At 41.5% G+C, this 20,869-nt stretch overlaps 1 protein-coding gene across 1 annotated transcript in view; it reads right to left on the bottom strand.

Annotated features, from left to right (window-relative positions):
* Positions 1 to 870: 870 nt before the first annotated feature.
* Positions 871 to 20,869, bottom strand: part of akt1 (v-akt murine thymoma viral oncogene homolog 1) — a 143,795-nt gene continuing 123,796 nt past the window's right edge. Inside the window, exons 11-14 of the mRNA XM_060933974.1 lie at positions 12,396 to 12,610; positions 11,180 to 11,267; positions 10,642 to 10,744; positions 871 to 3,226 (exon numbers count right to left, since the gene is read on the bottom strand). Of these exons, the coding sequence (XP_060789957.1) occupies positions 3,147 to 3,226; positions 10,642 to 10,744; positions 11,180 to 11,267; positions 12,396 to 12,610 (486 nt within the window). The 3' untranslated portion in view covers positions 871 to 3,146. The remainder of the gene's footprint in view (positions 3,227 to 10,641; positions 10,745 to 11,179; positions 11,268 to 12,395; positions 12,611 to 20,869) is intronic.

Raw genomic sequence — 20,869 nt, 5'->3', positions numbered from 1 at the left:
AGATGATGAATTAGAGAAAGACTACTTTAAGTATTACAGTTAAACACAAATGACCTTATATCCTATTTAAATATCACTTTCTTTTCGGGCGGCACGGTGGTGTAGTGGTTAGCGCTGTCGCCTCACAGCAAGAAGGTCCGGGTTCGAGCCCCGTGGCCGGCGAGGGCCTTTCTGTGCGGAGTTTGCATGTTCTCCCCGTGTCCGCGTGGGTTTCCTCCGGGTGCTCCGGTTTCCCCCACAGTCCAAAGACATGCAGGTTAGGTTAACTGGTGACTCTAAATTGACCGTAGGTGTGAATGTGAATGGTTGTCTGTGTCTGTGTGTCAGCCCTGTGATGACCTGGCGACTTGTCCAGGGTGTACCCCGCCTTTCGCCCGTAGTCAGCTGGGATAGGCTCCAGCTTGCCTGCGACCCTGTAGAACAGGATAAAGCGGCTAGAGATAATGAGATGAGACTTTCTTTTCGTTGTTATGGACACCATTAGCAGAAGTGATCAAATTTTTTTTAAAGAAATATCATCAATTTATTGATTTCTTTAGTAACACAATAAGCAGGATAATGTACAGCAAACCAGACTGCTTCGGGATGCTTCAAGACTCTCGTTTTGGGGTTTATTTCACCAAATGACCAGCTAGCTGTACATTATCCTTTACTCCAACACCACCTTCTGACCAATCAGATTCAAGAATTCAACAGCGCTGCGATATTTTCATTTTACTTAAGTTTTCCTAATAGTGGCACAATCAGGCCTAATCAGCTGTACTTCAGACCCAGTGTAAATCCAAAATCAGATCACCGTCTTTCTGCTTGATTCAATGAACCATTATTCCTATACTTCTCCCAATGTGCCCTGAAATGATCAATCAATACTTTTAGCCAAACTTTTTTTTTTAATTTGCTCAATTCCACAGAAAAATTGAAGCCATATAAACAGATGTGCGTACAAAGTTTATATTATTCATATACTAAAGTTTGTGTCTTAGAGAATTGAGGAAAGGCCGCAAAAAAAAAAAGAAGCAAAATATCTCCCCATTAAAAAAAGATAACAGTATGAGAAAACATATGCATATGTAACAATGGAGTCTTAAAGAAGCAATAAGTAGATTCATACGTGATACACAATTGTGGAATGTTTAGAAGGTGGGAATAAAACAAACATTCATGTTTCATTCGTTTCTGTGGTCTGGTCACATATCACTCACTACTAATAGGCATGGGGACTAATTATATGCAATAAAGTCACTTATCGCTTCTTTAAACAGGAAAAACAAGCTTAAAGTGAAGGGGGGAAAAAAGCATTTACATTCATTTACTCATGATTGATGAGGACTTTTTTTTTTAATTTACTCATTACCAATGATTACTACATGAAATCCAAACACTGATCAGAGTAATGCACTTAAAAATTGTGACAATAAAAAAAAGTCACTTTCAAAAACATATTCATGATGCTTAGCTTAACAGATTCTATAACTGTACAAGTCTCATTTCAGTATCTGTACATGCACTGTAATGGATTGTATCTGAAAGCAATTTCTTGGTATTTACACCTTGCAATAGATTAATGGACAGATGTGTTGGTTCATGTCACCTTCAAGCATAAAGGAGCTCTAGGTAAGGTTCTTTTCTTTCATCATAGACTTCATAAATCAAATTAAATTACACTCCTAACCAGAGATCATCGCAGCTCATTTCATAGCTCTTTCTAAAATCAGCATTAATTGCGTAACCCAGTAAAACCATGAAAACTATGGCTGCGTTTATTGTTGGAAATGCCTCGAATGCGTTAATCAAATAAACAGAACAAATACTCTTAACGGCTTTAGTTTGTAAACAACGGCCAACTTTGCGAGCTAAAGCACCACGACATGTTTAGTTTTACGTGTAGCTCCTCTACGGTGCGAGTAATGCCGAAATGTACAAACGTAACATTTGAAACAGGGAAGAGCACTTGTCCTGCACAGTCAAGCTGCTGGTTTTTAATATATAAATATTGAACACATCCAGGTTTAAAAAAAAAAAAAAAAAAAAAATCCAAAAGGTCACAAGCTGGTTCTGCCTGTTGGGTCTCTTGGATTCAAAGCCAAACTCGTTAAAAAAAAAAAAAGTCCCTAAAGTTGTTAGAGTAGTTCTAGCTGTAGTACCTCACTGAGGCTGTGCAACGTGCACTGTGAATAATGCACTTAATACAGAAAACTACCAAAAAAGGAAGTAGGAAAAAAAAGAGAAAGGAGACCGGAAGAAGAGTACCCAGACAACAAGATTATAAAATACATGATGTGGGATAATATTCAAGTCCAGAATAGTTCGATGTATCCGTGCATTTTTAAGTTATTAAAATGAGAACAACTCCTGACTGCTTTGAGGACTGAAGAAGGAGGAGGGGGAAAAAAAAAAGTTCCTAAAGACTGAATTGGCTTTGCTTCAAACTTAACCATGGTACTACGATCTATCTATTATTTTGCTACAGTATTGCACATTTAGTACAAATGATTATAAATGCAGGGTAAAATTTTTAGCCTACAGCAGGTGGGCCAAAGCAATTCCAGTCCATACATCTAGAAGTGAACTGATATTCATATAGGATAGGCAAGGCTCTGCTTGATTGAAATGTTGCACTACACTTTTTCCAAGATATTTTCTTGAATTCAGTCTTTCAGTGTATAAAAATGTAGAAACGCTTCAGTTGGTCCAAATGGTTGGTCTTTTTTTAAATACAAGTAAAAGAAGTATATTTGGCATTTCATTAAATCTACTGTAAATATCTGACTTGGTTTGTGAAGTGCTATAAAACCTGTCAGCTTGTGTACTCGTGTGTGTGTGTGTGTGTGTGTGTGTGTTCCTTCTGATATCCTCAGAAATAATAATAATAATAATGATAATAATAATAATAATCATTCTCAGACCACAAAGGAAACATAAAATGGCTGGAAGGTTGATGTTCGTCGTTCACAAAATTATGAAATGAAAGCAAGAAGCAGATGAAATCCAGGAGAAGGACACCTGTGCACTTAGGCCAGTTCGTGTGTTGTAGGGGGAAAATGTGTCGGTGGTCAGTGGTGCAAAAGAGCAACAGCTACCCGAAGCACCCGGCAGGGGGCGCTGGACTCAGTGGCGCGGAGGCTGATATGGGGAAAAGGTGTCATCTAACAGGTTCCACTGGCGGAGTAGGAGAACTTTGGGAAGTGGGGTCTCCTCTCGCTGTCGAACAGTTCCATGTTTTCATCTGAGAGGAGGAAGAAAAAAAAAGGAGACAGAAGAAGAGAATGACAGAATATTAATTCCTTTTTGTATTCAAGTTCAGATTCAGTTTAAGGGTGTATTCAGACCAGGATAGTTCGATAGTTCACTTGCTTTGGTCCGAACCAAATGTTTTTTTATTTTTTTCATTTTGGTGCGGTTCGCTTTCACACTGTACATTTTAGTAAGCGGACCAAAATCTGTCAACAAAGCCACGCGCCCTGAGGTCGTTCAGCTATTGGTCAGAGACGACACGCGCACAAAGCGTTAAGTTCAAAAGTAGTCACGGAGGATAGCGCTGATGAGCGCACATCATGTGACAGTTCTGGCTCTTCACGCAAGTCGCTAGTACCGCCACTTTTTGAAAGAATGTCCCTGATTTTAACGTAGGTCTGACGGAGTTTCTTCACTTTTAGCCGACATTGTTCTGGGGAGCGCGTGAACCCCTTCTTCATTTTCTCACTGAATACAGCAAACACGTCGGCATTTTTGTGTGTTCTCTCCAAAAGCTCAGATGTGTGTTCATCTGCCCATATATCCACAAGGGTACGCGTTTCTTCCTCGGCCCACGTTTGCCCCCTACTCATTTTTTGTACTCTGTAGTCTAGCCTGAATGACGGAACGACTGTTGTAAGGTTCCCTTGACAACCGAAACAGTGTTTGCGCTTTGCGGTGGAGTGTCAAGACTCTGTTTCCCATAATGCTCGACAAACGACAGAAGCTCCCGAGATGCAAAAAAGCAAAATTGTCGGATTAGGTCCGGTCTGCTTTCACACCTCCAAAAGATCCGCACCAGGGTTCCTTTGGTCCAGACCGAGTCCGACCTTGCAGCTCGGTCTCGGTCCGCTTGTTTGATCCGGACCAGAGTTTGGTGGTTTGTATTCAGACCAACCCAAAAGGTCCGGACCAAGGGAAATTTGGTTCGTTTGGTCCGGACCAAACAACGTAGGTGTGAATACGCCCTAACATTCATTATCTCTAGCCGCTTTATCCTGTTCTACAGGGTCGCAGGCAAGCTGGAGCCTATCCCAGCTGACTACAGGCGAAAGGCGGGGTACACCCTGGACAAGTCGCCAGGTCATCACAGGGCTGACACATAGACACAGACAACCATTCACACTCACATTCACACCTACGCTCAATTTAGAGTCACCAGTTAACCTAACCTGCATGTCTTTGGACTGTGGGGGAAACCGGAGCACCCGGAGGAAACCCACGCGGACACGGGGAGAACATGCAAACTCCACACAGAAAGGCCCTCGCCGGCCACGGGGCTCGAACCTTCTTGCTGTAAGGCGACAGCGCTAACCACTACACCACCGTGCCACCCTTCAGTTTAACAAAAAGCACCATTTAAAAATAAAATAAGAATGACATGCTGTGGTTTGTTTACTGCTAATAAGTATTCAAGAAATAAAACACAACAGGTGTGCTGTTACAGGTGCGATGAGACGCGATGCGCAAGAGTGTTCCTGTTCCCACCTCAAAGTGTATTACTTTCCTAGAACAGCATGTCCCAAAGTCCTTTATTCCTATTATACCACAGCAATTTCACAACAATTACAATATTTGAATTATTAATAAACTTGTCATGTGTTTTAACCATTTAAAAGTTCCATTTAATGCTGTGGAACGTCTACAAGACAAATTAATTCCGGTTATTACTCATATCCACGATAAACAATCATTTTCTAACCAGCTCCCTTTTTTGTCTCAAAGTTAATAAGACAAAGAGAAACTGCACAGTCCTCTTTCCTGAAAACTCACTGACAGTTACAAAGTGCTGATGGCCAAAACTCCTTCCAGAAAGCTTCACCATATCAAGGACTATGCGCTTTTGTTTGCTAAATATCACCATACGTTTTATCCATAACCTCAGATTATGGATCTCATCCGGCACAAGCTGTTACTATAGAAACAATTTTTCTAAAGCTCAAACAGAGTTTATTATTAAATAAGCAGAGATATACATGTGCTTGCTCAAAATATTATTGAAAGAATTTACTGCAACTTTCGTTTATAAATGCCTTGAGACCTCAAGAATGGCACAGGAATAGTTTTAAGTGTTAACAATAAATCTAATACAGTAATTTTGACAATTAAAGTGATTCATATAGGTAGCGGTCTGAGTGAATGACCTTGACGTCCGTGATGTCACAGCAGGAAGTCTATCGGTCTCTTTCGATTACGTTCATTATGTCTTATATTGAATATTGTTAGTTTTTTCTTTTTTATCAGACATCTAATTTTTTAGGTTTGTTTACCTTCTGACATGTTTCGACGTACGACTGTCGTCTTCCTCAGAGTGTCACCGGATGTTATTGGTGACGCATCTTTTATCAGCTGATGTTTCCGAAGGTGTGGCCTTCCTGTCTGGATTGACAGGTCGGTCACGCCTTCTACTGTCAGTTCTATTGTCAATCCAGACAGGAAGGCCACGCCTTCGGAAACATCAGCTGATAAAAGATGCGTCACCAATAACATCCGGTGACACTCTGAGGAAGACGACAGTCGTACGTCGAAACATGCCAGAAGGTAAACAAACCTAAAAATTAGATGTCTGATAAAAAAGAAAAAACTAACAATATTCAATATAAGACATAATGAACGTAATCGAAAGATTAAGAATAAGTTATGGAGATGAAAGCATCAAGGAGTTTCGCCGCCTTGAAAGATTGACACGGAAAACGGGCACGCTACAGGAATCACCTGAGATTCAATCTGCGCTGCCGGGATGAGGAAGTCGTACCGGCCAGCCTGAACATCAAGAACCCGATTCCAACCAGAAACGCGGAAAAGATGATCAGGAAAGTGTGGATGACTCTGGTAAAAGAACGGATACGGCGCACAACTGACAAACTCAATAATATCAACAGCGAACTACACAGGGAGACGGAAACTTTCAAACGCCGGTTTCCCCAAAACAAGGAAATGGAAATAGCAATACACGGACACTTGGCAGACATACATGAGCAGGAATTCACAGAGACAAAAACCGGACAAATCCGAAAACTGGACAGACTCATTGCACAGAAAAAGAAGGCAGAACCGGAGCACGCACACATCAACGACAAATGGATCCACAACATATCAAGGTACAAACTCTCACAAGCAGAACGCAGTATATTAGCAAAAGGACTCAACTACGCTGTCACACCGAACAACATACCACACGATGAATTCATTCTGGCAACTGAATTAGCATGTGAGAAAATGACGCGGTACGCGGTGGTCCGGACTACCGTTGTGGTCCGGACCACGCCGTTTTCAGGTGTGGTCCGGACCACCAAGTTCAGAAGACAAATAAAAAGTTGGTAAAATTATTCTTCACTTCCCTCGTGGCAGCTCCCGCTTTTTTACATGCGTTAGAACTGGTATCTTTTATTGCGCGTGTGTTTTACGCATGCATTTCTCTTCCGGTTTGAGAAAAAATAACAAATGATGTACGACTTTGTAAAAAAACTCGTATTAAATGACAAACACAGTATGATTTTGGTAAGTTTTTATTTATATCGTAATATAATACAGCATACGGTGAACCGGACCACAATCCAGGAAAAATAATTAATTAATGCCCTCGTTTTGTATGGAAAATACGGTGATCCGGACCACCGCGTACCGCGTCAAATACAGGATCAGGGACAAAAAGCAGCACTAAGAAACGCAATAGCTGGTATATTGAAAACGGCCAAACCACCACCCAGTAACATCACCAAACAGGAAGCCAAAGCCATGAGAACGTTAGCAAAAAATAAAGACATCACAATCCTCCCAGCAGATAAAGGCAGAACAGTAGTTATCATGGACTCCGAAGAATATGAACACAAAATGATGGAATTACTCAGTGACGATGCCTTCGAGATATTAAGAAAAGACCCAACAGAAGACAAGAAAAAGAAACTTAAAGCATTACTCAAACCGCTACTCAATGAAAATAAAATAGATAAACAGGCATATAATCATTTAGTACCCACAGCCAATGTCATCCCCAGGATTTACGGCACACCAAAAATACACAAACCAGGAACACCATTACGCCCCATAGTAGATAGCATTGGTTCAGTCACATACAACTTATCAAAAGCACTCACTGAAATAATTAAACCATTACTAGGACTCGCAGACCAACACTGCAAAAACTCAAAACAACTGGCAGAAGAACTAAAAAACATAAAAATGCAACAAGACGAAGTTTTCATTTCACACGATGTCATATCTCTTTTCACCAGAACACCCACGGGAGCCACCATACAGGTAGTACAAGACAAATTAAAAACAGATAGGACGCTCAAGAAACGCACAAACCTCACTGTACAAGACATCACTCAGCTCCTTCAATTCATCGCCACGTCCACATACTTTCAGTTCAGGAACACAATTTACAGACAAAAGGAAGGTTTTGCCATGGGAGACCCACTATCAGCCATCATGTGCGGCTTTTTCATGGAAGACCTGGAGCAGAAAGCACTCACTACAATACCAGCGGAATACAGACCAACACTCTGGAAACGGTATGTGGACGACATATTGGAAAAAGTGAAGAGGGGACACACTCAACAACTCACCGACCATCTCAACACCATAGACAATACCGGCAATATAAAATTCACACATGAAGAGGAAACGGAGCAGTCAATAGCATTTTTGGACTTAAAAATACATCACACAGAAGATGGGGACATCAAAATAAAAGTACACAGGAAACCCACACACACCGACCAATATTTAAACTGGACTTCCGAACACCCCATAATGCACAAAATATCCGTAGTTAGAACATTGCATGAACGCGCAGCAATAATTACAGATGCACAGGACAAAGAACAGGAAGAACAACATATACAACACGCACTGAAGGCATGTCAATATCCACAATGGGCAATATCCAAAGGGGCGGAACAGGTCAAAAACAATAAAACACAGAAGAAAGAGAAAAAACAAACCAACAAACAAGAACGCAGGGGAGTAGTGACATTACCATACATCAGAGGAATAACGGAACGCATTCAAAGAGCAATGAGGAAATACAACATTAACACACCTGTCAAACCACACACAACACTCCGTCAGATCCTGGTTCATCCCGAAGACAGAATACATCCGGAAAACAGATGCAACACCATATATGAGATTCCATGCCAGTTATGCAATAAAACTTACATCGGGGAGACAGGAAGGAGTTTCAACACAAGAAAAAATGAACATAAGAAAGAGTGCGAAAAGGAGACAGCTACAAGACAAACCCGAACAATAAAAGAAAAGGCACAACAGGAAAATTATAAGTCAGCCATAACAGATCATTGCAAAAGGGAAAATCACATTATGGACTGGGGAAATGCCAGAGTCATCCGCACAGAAGATAATAAACATCAGCGCTGGATCAGGGAGGCCATGGAGATCCGTAAGCGAAGCCCGAGGACCATCAACCGAGATGAGGGAGCATACATGCTCTCCCATACCTGGAGTGCCATCTTGCAGGGGACGAACTGACCGTAGAAGGCGTGACCGACCTGTCAATCCAGACAGGAAGGCCACGCCTTCGGAAACATCGGCTGATAAAAGATGCGTCACCAATAACATCCGGTGACACTCTGAGGAAGACGACAGTCGTACGTCGAAACATGTCAGAAGGTAAACAAACCTAAAAAATTAGATGTCTGATAAAAAAAGAAAAAACTAACAACAGTCTATCGGTCTCATCGCCATTTCCGCTATACTAAAACACAGCTGACTGCAACTCCGATCCTCCATTTTGAGCTAATTTATCGCCATGCCACGTAGATGTGCTGCTGGCCAGTGCAGCAACACGACAGAAGGTGGATTTACATTGCATTCATGGCCCAAGAACGTTCAAACTGCAAAGACTTGGACGCGTTTTGCGAGAAGTTCACTGGCACATTGGGCGCCTACGAAGTGGTCTCTCCTCTGCTCTGCACATTTTACTGAAGACTCGTACGAGACCTCTGATCTGTCGAGGAGTGTTGGCTATAAGCCCGTATTGAAAGAGGGTGCAGTACCAGCAATTACAGAAAAAGAAAACTACAAGAAAAGGAAAGTATTTAATTTTTTAAAAGGAAAGTGAGTTCAGTTGCACCAGTCCTCCCGGAGTGAGCCGTTGCTAAAACCTGGGACGGAATGGGACGGGACATATTGCTTGGGCAGTGACCTCCCTGCAATTGTTGCTAAAACCGGTGACGTCCCATTCCGTCCCGGGTTTTAGTAATTGCCTGAGCCGAGCAGTAATGGCGGAGTACACAGTATGGAGAAAAGTGAATGAGTGGAGCAGCCGTCTGATTTCTCTGCGGGATATCGCTGCCATCTCACCCTTACGTGGAAGAAGTGAATGAACGGAGAACTGAATGAACAACTGAAAGTCAGATTGTTTCAAAAACAATCGGCCTTCAAGAAGCGAGAACACAGACGGGTAAGCTCTGACTCTCATTTGGATACAAAACAAACACTCGTTGTTTACCTGCATTTAGATTAATACATGTAACTTGTATTGTGCGTTTAAGTTACCGGTATAAGATTATTTAATTTGCTTCAGAATATGATTGTCTCAGTTCATCTGATTATTTAATTAGCCTTTTACGTTTTATCAGTGAAAATGCATGCGTGTACATGTATGTTGCACAAGTTATAACACCTCTCCTGTTTTAATGAGAGTCAACCCACAACCAATGAAGTCAAATCAGTCTTAGTTGAGCAAGTCGGTGACGGTATTTCTTACTTTCACCATAAATTTTTATTTATATGACTTTGGTCTATAGCCGTCAAAGGCCTCGGCCTTAAAACTGGTTACTGCTGTGACATCACGCGCTCAGGGCTGGCTGGCTCAGCGGGGCAGCTCGAATACCAACTTTGCGATCGATTTTAACTCTCAAAAACAGATTTTTTTTTTAAATTCCCATTTATGCAGCATACAAGAGTCAAGGATGGAGAGACTATCCACTCAGAAATGTATTTAACAATAAAGGCTCTGCGTCTCTCCTTTAAGGAATTTCCAGCAGTGAAAGCTTAAACACCACAACCTCTAAGATGGTGAAATCCCTCAGGTGAGAGTGTACAGTGTCCTATTGTACATTCATTCGTCTTCAGTAGCGGCTTTATCCTGGTCAGGGTTGCAGTGGGTCCGAAGCCTTGAGCCAGGGATACGCTCTGGATGGGAGCGCACCATGCGCGCGCGCACACACACACACACACCTAGGGGCAATTTAGCATAGCCAACACACCTACTGAGAGGTGGGAGGAAACCAGAGAACCTACAGGAAAGAGGAAACCTATGCAGACCAGAAACTGCAAAGAGCAAAAACACCACCTAGACAGTAAGCCAAGCTCAAGCCACGGTCCCTGGGGAGAGTGAGGTGGCAATGCAGTTTCACATACTGTTAAGATAAATACCTTCTCCTGGTGGTGTGATAGTGATGGTCTGTGCAGTGAACTCCTCATCAAAATATCTTGTATCTGTTTCTGAGGTAACCTGGGGCTTAAATGGAGGGATCAGCTGAGAGGATATATATGAGAGAGAGAGAGAGAGAGAGAGAGAGAGAGAGAGAGAGAGAGAGAGAGAGGAAATAAGTTTTAGAACAATGTTTAAATCATTTGCGTCTACTGTTATTACTGACAAATAAATAAATAATCAGGCTTTCATGTTGCACTGGACAATTCTCGTTGATAAAACCCTCATCCGCACTGTGAAAAATGCAGGGATGGGTGCAAGTTTAAGCAGGGATCAGCATAAGACCAACCCTTATATTTACAGTGTGAGCAAAAGCTGAGGATGTGATCAAACTGAATCCATGTCTAAAGGTCTTGTGTTTCACATTAACACCAAACACTCAATAATGAAAGAAATAATCTATTCTTATTAAAAGAAGTGGTTGTATCCCGTTACATGAAAACGAACAAAATAAGTTTGGGGTTTTTTGTTTGTTTTTACCTTTTTCTCATAAACATCTTGCCACACGATTCCAGCAAAAAACTTGTGCTGCATAATTTCTTTCGCATCATCAGGACCACCTCCTAATCTAAAGGACAAGCATTAAAAACACAAATCAATCAATCAACGTGTCAAATGTTGCCACTAGTATTCCCCCCCCGTGACTACTCGTATATTAAACCGAGAACATTTAAAAACACACAGTATCTAACCTTCTCCATAGAATATTAAATACATATATGTTATTTACCAGCTGGGAGGTCCGTATTGTGAAATACCATGACCGAGGTCTTGAAAGTACTGAGCGAGGCCCTCTGGGCCGAGGTCAGTATTCAAGGCCGAGGTCACGGTATTTCACCATACGGACCGACCTTAAGCTGGTAAATCATATATTTATTTATTTTTCTTAACCAAATTCTAACAGAAAACGAGAGCGCCCGAAAGGGAAAACCAAGCCGAGCCGTAATTTTGAATCCTCATTCACGGCTGTAATGCAAATTGCTTCCTCCTCGGTATACAAGTGCACTTCCATGGCAGGGAAAAAAAAAAACCAAAAACTACATTTTGCTGCCTATGTAGTCCCCTATTTATACAAATAGGAGTCATTCAGGATTCAGCCATGTTTTTGCTCGACCAAAGTTATACAGTATTATGACGTTTATATTGCATAAATAAAGCCATTTGGTGAAACTTTGAAGAAGAGACTGTACTGGTTTAAAGTTTTTACCTAACGTAATATTATGTATGAGGATAACATGGTCCAAAATGGGCCTCATTAATTAATGAGATCAAACTGTTAGCAAGTTACAGGTTTTTAGCTTTCTCCCAAAATGTTTTCTTTTATTTCTTCTTCCTCAGGGTAGTAAAACTTGCTTTCGCTGTGAAGACTGTCGTTATCGCTATCCATGATGTAAAATTACTGCTATTCTCCTGAGAAATGATGGCAAAAATTTATAAGATTTTTGATAATCTTATAAATAAATCTTGTAAAAAAAAAAGATAAACGTTTGTTGTTGTTGAGAACGAGCGAGTCGCCAGAGGTCCATAACCAGGGTCTGTAACTGGGGTCCGTACCATAGGATACGGACCCGCTCGCCAGCCAATCAGAGCGCAGGATTTGGACCGCGAAAAAAAAAAAGTGATAATTACACATGCTAAATATCAGCAACATTTTTCTGACTTTGAAGGAGTGTGAGAATTAAAAGGAGCTGCTCACCGCTGTTTGGGATCTTTCTTGAGAAGGCCAGAGAGCAGTGATTTAGCCTCAGGGGCGAGTGTACGGGGAAAGCGGATGTCCTCCATTAGGATGAGCTCGAACAGGCGCTCGTGGTCCTGGTTATAGAAAGGCAGGCGGCCGCACATCATCTCGTACATGACCACGCCCAGGCCCCACCAGTCTACAGCACGGCCATAATCGTTATCCTCCAGCACCTGCAACACATCCATTATCACACAAAATTGAATATTATAGCTACTAGATAAGCATGTGTGCAATTTTATACATGTACCACCACCAAGATGGGGGGGAAAGTCTACACCGTGCTAATTTTCAGAATATACAGTTAATGGAACAGATGTGATTCAATCCTGCAATTAAAAGCTCTGCGATACATCGCCGGTTCCACTTGGTGGCACTGTAACACATTATTAAACATCCTCTCAGCCCACTTCAAATCATCCTCTTGCAATACACCGACATTAGCACACGTTTCAGAATTCCTCTTCTCTACAGTCTCTAGCAGAAAACTGCAAACCAACCATGCACACGGTCATAAACAGCTGAAAGACAAATATTATTATTATTTACTGTAGTTATATTATTAGGGTCATGGACCTTGTACTCATACGCATATACACGATACTGACTAAACGGTGTTGCCTGGCTGTGACATTAAAACACACAGGATTTCCAAAAAGAGAGAACCAGACATGAAAGACTTCATCAGGATACAGCATCAGTACAAAAACACATACCTGTTAAGATGATATATTCATGCAATCCTCTATGTACTGCCTATAAAAGTGTTTTTGATTTAATTTGGGTGGCCCCTTTCCAGTTCTTGGGGTGCTTGTGGTCAGGCAGAGCTCCCAGCTGGCATCAGGGGCTGGAGATAGCGTTTCTCTCAGGAGCCCAGAACATTGTGTCAGCACACTCACCCACTGCAGTTAGCTAACGCTAGAGATCGGGTAGTTTAGGTTGGGCAGGACTGGCAGCACTGAGAAAAGATTAACCGTGTTGCTTAGTCTCAGGAAAGCTAGTCATCTTAGGCAGAGTTCTTAAACTGGTCATGTGTGTCTCTGAAAATACTCAGCCCCATGTACAAAATGCAAGATCTGCGGAGGAAAGTGCTTATTTGCACTTTGCTTATGCTTATAGCTGCTTTTCCAGATTTCAAGTAAGGTGCAAAAATGCCACCTTTTGCATTACTCATTAAGAATGGGTATAAAACCAAACAGAACTGATACAACAATAATGTAACTAGAGGCCAGAAACAAAACCTGGAAACAAACCATATTCTTCTTGGTACCCAACCCCCCCAAAAAAACAAAAAACCACAAATTTGGAACAGAAACAATGTGAAATCTCTGTTAATGACCAATAATGGTCCCCCATTCGGTGTCGTCCACCAGCTTATTATTTACGTCTTACCTCCAAAGCCCTACATGTTTTTGCATCAGCAACACATCAAGATTTTATTGTGTGTATGATTTTACACACGCTGTGCTGCATATAGTAGCAGCTCATTCACAGGGACAGAGCTACGCCGTATACATCAACTGTTCCATAAGTGTTAACCTTCATACAGACCTTATTCACAACTGCATACATTTAAAATTTCATCAAAATACTAATTACCTCTTTTGAATGAATAACAAATTAGACTAAACAACCTATTATGGTAAACCGCAAAAATTCAATGTTGGTGCAAGTCAAGTGTGATAGAGTCTCAACTTGATTTTGTTTGAGGCCATGTTGGTATTAAATGTCGTCCTAAATAAATAAATAAATAAATAAATATTCTATGGTCATGAGCCAGTGCTGATGTAATGATACATGGCTTCAATGTTTTCTCTATTGATAATGTGAAACACTGCATTTGGATTTATTTTAATAACGTGGTAAAATACTATGGGCTAGAGCTGGGGAAGAAATGGGGAAAAACCCATAGCCTGTGCGTGTGTGCGTGCTACTGTGTGTGTTTGTACGCATATCCTTATCAATACAAACACAGCTGCCAAGTCCAATAGCGTTCCAAACCTACCATTTTACTATATTAGGCCCATATACAGTATACAGCCTATAAGGTTCTCCATTTTGTTCAAACTGTTTCAAGAATGAGCTAGAACACAAGAACAGAAACATTAAAATATTGTTTCTGCTCAGAGCAAACTATTAATGTTTACTACTACTACTATTATTATCTCCCCATTCCTGAGCTTTGACTTTGACCAAACGAAACAATTATACAATAAAATGCTGTCACAAATTATTTGGTCATGAAGCCCTGTGTTTAACACCAAACGAGAACTTTGTGTACTCAGTAATTAAATAATGAATGAAGAAGGAAACACACTGGTAAGAAAACAAAGACACTGAATTACTATGAGTTACTTGGTATTACTTTTAAACTTGGACATGAATTAGTCCACTTTCACCTGAACGTAAAAATGAAAACCTGAACTCTGAAGTAAGCATACACGTGTGCAAGTACGTTCCTTATATAGTAAAGATGGGGCTCGTGCTCACTGAGGATCATCTTTAAAATACCCAACTGTATGTGTCCTCCCGACAAATTAGGAGTTCTAATAAAAACTTTTGAGCAAGAGAGAGAGAGAAAAAAAAACGATCACTATGATGCTTCCCATCATTGTGATTACTGGCCTAAATATTCAGGTTGGGGATGAATGTGTGTGGTGGAGCTTCAACTGGTTTTTGCCAGCTTGTTAGTTTAAGACTAGAATAAGCAGCAATTATTCATAAAACGCTCTTTTCAGCACCCATTCTTTTATGAACTTTTACAGAAACACTGACCGATCTAGAAAACACTCAGGAAACTTTTTTTTGTACTCAATGACTTGCACTACATTCAGACTGCAACCTGAAACGACCCATATCCGATTTGTTGTGAAATCCGATTTTTTTGTTCGGCCGTTCACATTACCAATTATATGAGACTTGTATGCGGTCTCCAATATGAACGGAAAACGACCCAAAAGTGTCCCGCATGCGCAAATTGACACTTAATAAGCACATCTACGTAATACGTAAACAAACAAACAAAAAAAAAAGCACACTCTTCAAGTTTCCACCAAAGAGGCGGGATTAGCCAACGCAGAATAGTGACGTTTGTCTCTTGTTGATGACGTGTAGGTCGCATGAATGCGACCTGTCCGGTCAGACTGCAGTCGCATGTGACTGCAGTCGCAAATAACGGATATGCATCGGAATTAGGACCACATATCCAAGCGGCCTGGGTCGCATGTGAAAAAATCGGATCTGTGTCGTTCAGATTGTCAATAACAAATCGGATACAGGTCGCATATGGGCAAAAAAAATCGGATATGGGTCGTTTCAGGGTGCAGTCTGAACGTAGTCAAAGCTATTTTGGGAAAGCCTTGCATTAAAGCAGTGATTCTCAGTGTAGACCATGAAGCACAAACAGGGTGTCGGTGTCATTTCCCCCCCATTTAATCTCATTAGCCTTCTGACCAGTCAATATAATTGAATGCAGTTAATCCAAACCTCAACAGTAGGCCGATGAAAACTTGGACATAGTGTTATACCAGTGGAAAGTTACACCAGTAATACCAGTGGACAGCCATAACATTATCATACTCATTTAAATAATGTTCTTGAAATTAATATGTACTGAGTGGGTTTGTGGAATTTAATTTCACAGTTAAAAGCCCTGGCTGCAAAACAGTTTGAAAACTGTCATTTTTACAGCCCTCTGCTCAAAGTCACTAGCAACTAGAGATGAAAGTGGAGCAAAGAAAAAACCCTGAACTTTTGAAAGTCAAACTAAGACTGGGGGGGCAACGTCCCCCCGAAAATATTTTAATAACACGCCAAACCCTGCATTCTAGTGCATTTCAGTACTTATTTTCACTAAAACAAGTTATAACTTCTAAGCCTTTTTCTTTCATGTACATTAATGATTAACATGTCAAAAATATCAAAATTTAATTCCCCTAGTTAATGAGTAATTTTCAGGAGCGCATTTAGAAAACGCGGTGATTTTCCTGCTACACAGTTTAAAAAAAAATCAGACAGTTGAAGGTAAACTCAGCAAAATCCCAAAACAGTCCTGTTAAAAAGTAAAGGTCTGTTAGAGTTTCTAAAGCTTTCAGGTTTCAATGTTGGGGACACTGAGCCTCGTTTATCAATCTTTTAGTAGAGTTGTGCGTTTGCAGAAGCTAAAGTGAACTAAACATTTCCAATTCAGATTTATGCGAGCTGAAGCCAATTGTTTACATTAGTTCGTATTGTCTGTAAATTTAAACACACCAATGAATACCAGATTTCTCATGTAAATCAGGGGCGTGTGTGTGTGAGACACACTGACTGGCAGCCTGAGTGCATTATGTAACAAAAAATAAGTTACCATTGCTAGTTTTAGGTAGCTTAGAAACCGGCTCTTCCATTATTGCTGTTTCTTCCACGTTTTCTTGATGTTGTGTTCTAGAAACGGCACTAAAGCTTAGCTTTGAAGCCACAAAATGCAACTTTGATGGAAAAAAAAATATATAATAAATTGTTTACCTCTCTTCACGTCGAAAGGAGGAAAGTTTTGCTTGTTTTGACATGATGAATTATTAACACAAGAGAAAATACTTGTAATTCGCAACTAAAAAGACTGCAGCTACACTGGCAGCTCGAACACGCTTTCTAGTGCGATTGTGTTGCGCTTGCGCAGAACAGTGTCAGTCCTGCGCGCCTTAGCCCGTGCACCTGAAGGCGTGCCTTGGGCGCGCATGCCTAACGAGCTCTGGCACGCGCGCCTTTAACAAAGAACACCTGTCTTTAAATCAATGAACTGTGCTTGGGCTATTTAAGGACCACGCCCATGCAAGGACAATGTGAAGTATTACGCTGCGTCTAGGAACATGAAAAATAAATTTCTCCATTCGGAAAACCGGAGATTTTCAAGAGTTTTGTCAAATATCCGGATTTCCGGAAGACTTTCATCCCTGAGCAACCATAGATTCCTTGTGCTTCATAGACTAAATCCTGTGCCAATTCTCTCTACCAAGCTTGTGAAGGGAGGGGGCACAAACTTCTGCTACTTCACTGTATACTAATTTGTATGCCTGTTGGGTCATATCTCTATAGTAAGGATTTTTGCCCTAGTGTGTATATCACAGCAGTGTGTAGAGTCCACGGTCGAGTGAGCAGGGTAGGTGAACGCTGTGCCCTCAGAGGGAGAGACTAAGCCCATGGTGGTAAGGTGAAGCCAGTGTGCTGCTTGGATTACTAACTGCTCTCTATTTCCAGCGCCGCTGTCGTGTGACTTGCAGAGAGGCAGAGACAGACAGCTGGGCCTGCAGCTGCCCCTTATATGTAGAAAAGCGGCACAGCTGTGGAGCTGCCAGGAGTCCAGGAGCCAAAGCCCGTCCCTCACACACACAAGCACAGACCGCACCAAGCTTACAGAAACACCCCCCAGGGAAGCTTGAAGGCTTCCTCAGAAGCACTGCATACACACATACACAAGGGCCACCTATTTCCTTCCACCTGTCATCTTGTACACACACACACACTGTACTGCAGCCTTGGGGGTGGGGTGGGGGGGCAGTCAAAATTTCCAATTAAATATTTACATTTAATCACTTGGTATACGTTCTTATCTAGAGTGACCTTCAAAAACAGAACATAGGCACAGATCCAATATTTTATACCCACCAAGACCTTCATCTCTTGTGAGCAGATTTTCAACTCCCTTTCCCCTTCATGGTCCTCTTAGTTTCTAAAAATGTCTCCAAACGTAAAGCTTTAATGATGCTTTTCTGAACAAACCCCAAACCGTTCTTCTCACTTGGCATGAGTATTACACTTAGGGGTGTCGCCCCACAATGCTTCTGCAGGACCGCACACCTCATAGCTAATATGTGGATTAAAGGCCAATTTATGCTGACAACCCAATCCTCGCCGATAGCGTCGCAGACAGTGTCTGCGTAGCCCCCCCACCTTCGCAGACGCTCTGCACGCACCTCCCAAAAATTGTGACCACCGCAGAAGCCTCGCAGACAGCGTCGCAGACAAGAGGGCTCTGATTGGTCCACTCTACATCTGCTGTACACGCACTTCCGCTTCCCTACTTTCCCGGTTTAGTTTGTTTTCATGACTGGCATTTTTAAAAACACGAGCGAAGATGGAGCAGCACGAAGAGCGGTTGATCGAGGAAGTGAGGAAGTACGTACATCTATACGACTCCAGTTCTAGTCATTATAAAAAAAAAAAGTTCTAGTCATTATAAGTAACCGGAGGATAAACACTCCACTAACCACACCCACCAACTACTCCTAGCGACTTCGCGCCCCCTTGCGTTGTGCCGGTGAATAACATCGCGCACGCCTATTACTCCCCGCTCAACGATAAATTACAACTGTCTGTGAAAGCCTTGTCGCAAGAGCATGCAGAGGCCTTAACACTGCATCAGCTTTGACTGAAACAGATTTTGTCTTGTTGCCTTAAACCACATCAGCATTTTTGCAAGTTAAACATGTTTGGTTTCATTGATTGCTTATAATAGCAGATCCATAAGCAAGTTTCCTGGGAATGAAAACTCATGAAATGTGTCACTGTGTTTACACTAGAAACTGACAGAGCAACAGGAGAACATTCAGTTTCTACGCATGTGTGAGACACAGATCTGCGATTCCACCGACAGAGGTGGACGACAAAACAGCCATGTGACAAGACACATTTGAACTCAGGTTCTCTCTATTCTTTGCAAGTTATATATATGACGCTGTAAAGTAACAAACCCAAGCAACTGGCTTGTATTATTTCTCAGACCTATCTAGCACGTGTGGGCCAACATTATTTCTGTTCCCCACTCCCTATCTGACACACAAAACATGGAAGAAAAATGTATAATCATTGTTTCTTCTTATCCTTTTATATATGACCTTTCATTAAATGTTTAATGAGACACTATAAAGAAAAGTAAAGCCTGGAACAAAGTAGCATTGTAGCTGGTGCCTCTGAAAATGACATCTGGTACTTAACATATAAACCAGACCGACACTTTAAACAAACAATGTGTGTAGGAGATATTATATATGTTATTTACCAGCTGGGAGGTCCGTATGGTGAAATACCGTGACCGAGGTCTTGAAAGTACTGAGCGAGGCCCTCTGGGCCGAGGTCAGTATTCAAGGCCGAGGTCACGGTATTTCACCATACGGACCGACCTTAAGCTGGTAAATCATATATTTACTTTTTTCTTAACCAAATTCTAACAGAAAACGAGAGCGCCCGAAAGGGAAAACCGAGTCGAGCCGCAATTTTGAATCCTCATTCACGGCTGTAATGCAAATTGCTTCCTCCTCGGTATACAAGTGCACTTCCATGGCAGGAAAAAAAAAAAACTACATTTTGCCGCCTATGTAGTCCCCTATTTATACAATTAGGAGTCATTCAGGATTCAGCCATGTTTTTGCTCGGCATTCGCAACAGTTAGAGGTTTTTAGCTTTCTCCTGAAATGTTTTCTTTTATTTCGTCTTCCTCAGGGTAGTAAAACTCGCTTTCGCTGTGAAGACGGTCGTTATCGCTATCCATGCTGTAAAATTAATGCTATTCTCCTGAGAAATGCTGGCAAAAATTTAAGATTTTTGATAATCTTGTAAATAAATATTATTTTTAAAAAAATGTTGACAAAAAAAAGGCTACTATGTTATTTGTTGTTGTGAACGAGCGAGTCGCCAGAGGTCCATAACCAGGGTCTGTATCGTAGGATACGGACCCGCTCACCAGCCAATCAGAGTGCAGGATATGCTACTATGGTTTCTCACGGGGCTGGAAACACTGGACAGACGGTGCATGCCCAAATCAAAGTGACTTACTGCATTACATAAATAGACGATATTATTATTATTATTATTATTATTATTATTAGTAGTAGTAGTAGTAGACGACCCTTAGTGTGCATAGATACGATTTAACTAATTAAACTAAACTAAGAATATGAAGAGTACACTTTGTATTCATGTCTTCTTGTTTACTGTATTTGAATTCTGATGTCTCTAGTCATACAGGTTTCCATACAGACCCTCGATAAGCAAACACCCAGTGAAAGAACATCTCCGAGTGTATCCCGAGTGACTATTTCTCTCTCTCTCTGCGTCCCTCGCCTGGCGAGACCAGGCGGAAAGGCATTCCATAGCCCTGTGCCCAAACAACAAGCTCATTGTTTATGGCAGAACAACCTGTAACACAGCCCACTGGAGAGGTCGCACTGTTTCCACAGTGATATCCTCCTCCCCCAACCACAGGTCTCAGAAAACGGGGCTGCGTTGTCATGGCTACATGAGGGGAAAAGGGTTGAGAGGGCAGAATCCAGGATAAAATGAAGCCAGTTTTATTTAGGTAAGGGGTCTCAGGACAGCTTTTAGGTGCTTGAAAGGATTTAAGGGGTTAACAGAGTACAAGATAAATCATGTAGGGGTCCTCCTTAGCGCAGGTG

Source organism: Neoarius graeffei, chromosome 11, assembly GCF_027579695.1.
Source record: "Neoarius graeffei isolate fNeoGra1 chromosome 11, fNeoGra1.pri, whole genome shotgun sequence".
In the NCBI taxonomy this organism is placed as follows: domain Eukaryota; kingdom Metazoa; phylum Chordata; class Actinopteri; order Siluriformes; family Ariidae; genus Neoarius; species Neoarius graeffei.
Note: the sequence above shows the minus strand (reverse complement) of the source record. Positions and strands in the feature narration are given on the sequence as shown.